The 1,497-nt window shown below is 34.3% G+C and overlaps 1 protein-coding gene across 1 annotated transcript; it reads right to left on the reverse strand.

The window, feature by feature from the left end:
• Window positions 1-45: 45 nt before the first annotated feature.
• FDP41_007023 (uncharacterized protein) lies at window positions 46-1,458 on the reverse strand (the record flags this gene model as incomplete). Its single annotated transcript, XM_044710722.1, has 1 exon — window positions 46-1,458. The coding sequence occupies one exon, from the start codon at window positions 1,456-1,458 to the stop codon at window positions 46-48; it is 1,413 nt and encodes a 470-aa protein (XP_044558651.1).
• Window positions 1,459-1,497: the final 39 nt, after the last annotated feature.

Here is a 1,497-nt window from a genome sequence, read left to right on the forward strand (position 1 = left end):
TTTTTTGAGTCTAGTAAACTTTTTGGCGCCAACTTCACGTGATTTTTATTCCTTCTTTTGTTTCTTTGGATGCACGGAATCTGCAGAGTCATTATCACCCTCCTCGATCGTCTCATCATCATGCTCGTGAGTACTCGTCGTGGTCTCATCACAAGTTGTTGATGTTGGATCATTTGGTACATTCTTTCTCTTACCCGTAGTTGTAGTCGTGGCAACATGTCCATTCAACAACACAACTTGTCTCTTGTGATGTTCTTGGACATACTTGATCATGGCATTTCCAAATTTATTCCAACCCTTCTCTCCAACGGTATCTAATTCTCTCTTTAAGTGATCCTCTGTCAATTCTAAACCTCTCAAATCAATCTTTTTTAATGCTTCATCCACAAGTGCTTTGTGTTTTTCACCAAATGTTTCCCAATGAACATTTTCCACATCACTTGGTTTCACTTTGTAAATGAAATTTCGATCCACACACTTCAAATTCTTATTTAACAAGTACAAGACATTTCCCTCAGTAATGAAATGATTGTATTCATATCGATGAGGTAAATCATGTTCCTTTCTAAAGGCTTCATTCAATTTGAGATTATACTCTTGTAGTGATTGGATATGAAAGACGAGTTGTTGATAATTATTGCTATATTCATAGAGATGATTAATCATGATGGTGTTTGTATTGGTGGTGTTAATATTATTATTATTGTTATTATTGTTATTATTATTACTACTACTACTATTAGTGGTATTGGTGGTAGTAGCCTTACTAGAATTGTGAGCTGTTGTTGGAGTGCTATCTGTATCACTACTACTACTACTGTTGTGTATATGAATCGCATAGGGTAGATTGTTCTCTGGAATGTGTGATGAGATGTCCATCATGATGACATTCTTCATAGGATCATCTGTGGATGCGATGGTGGTATTAGTGGTGGTATTAGTGGTGGTAGAGTTCATTCTTGAATCATCATGATCATTCATCATTAATGCAACACATGGTTGAATAGATCCATCCTGATACAAAAACAACAATGGTTTCAATTCAATATCAAAATCATACTTGACCAAATGAGGTTCTTCATATCCACACAATTCACATGAAATGGAATTGATTTGATCATTCTCAATGAAATGTTTAAAATAAATGTCATCATGATTCATGGATGGGGGTGTGATTGTTGTTGATGTGATTGTTGTAGATGGGGTTGTTACTGACGTGGTTGTTCTAATCTTGAAACTATTGGATTCTTCTTCTATCAACAACATGTTTAACTTTTTCAAACACTTGATAGTCAAATCAAAGAACTTGATCTTGTATTTTTCATTATTCTCAACAATTGGTGTTCCTTTGGTTTTTGCACTGATAAATAATTCCCCTTCATGATTTCTATACTTGTATAAAACAATATTGGATCCATTCCACTTCTTCATAAAACAGTAATAGAACAATCCTTTCATGGATTTGAAATGAGATTCAGGTAATAAGGACATGCCTTT

This window comes from Naegleria fowleri (assembly GCF_008403515.1).
Source record: "Naegleria fowleri strain ATCC 30894 chromosome Unknown tig57, whole genome shotgun sequence".
NCBI classification, from domain to species: Eukaryota; Heterolobosea; class Eutetramitea; order Acrasida; family Naegleriidae; genus Naegleria; species Naegleria fowleri.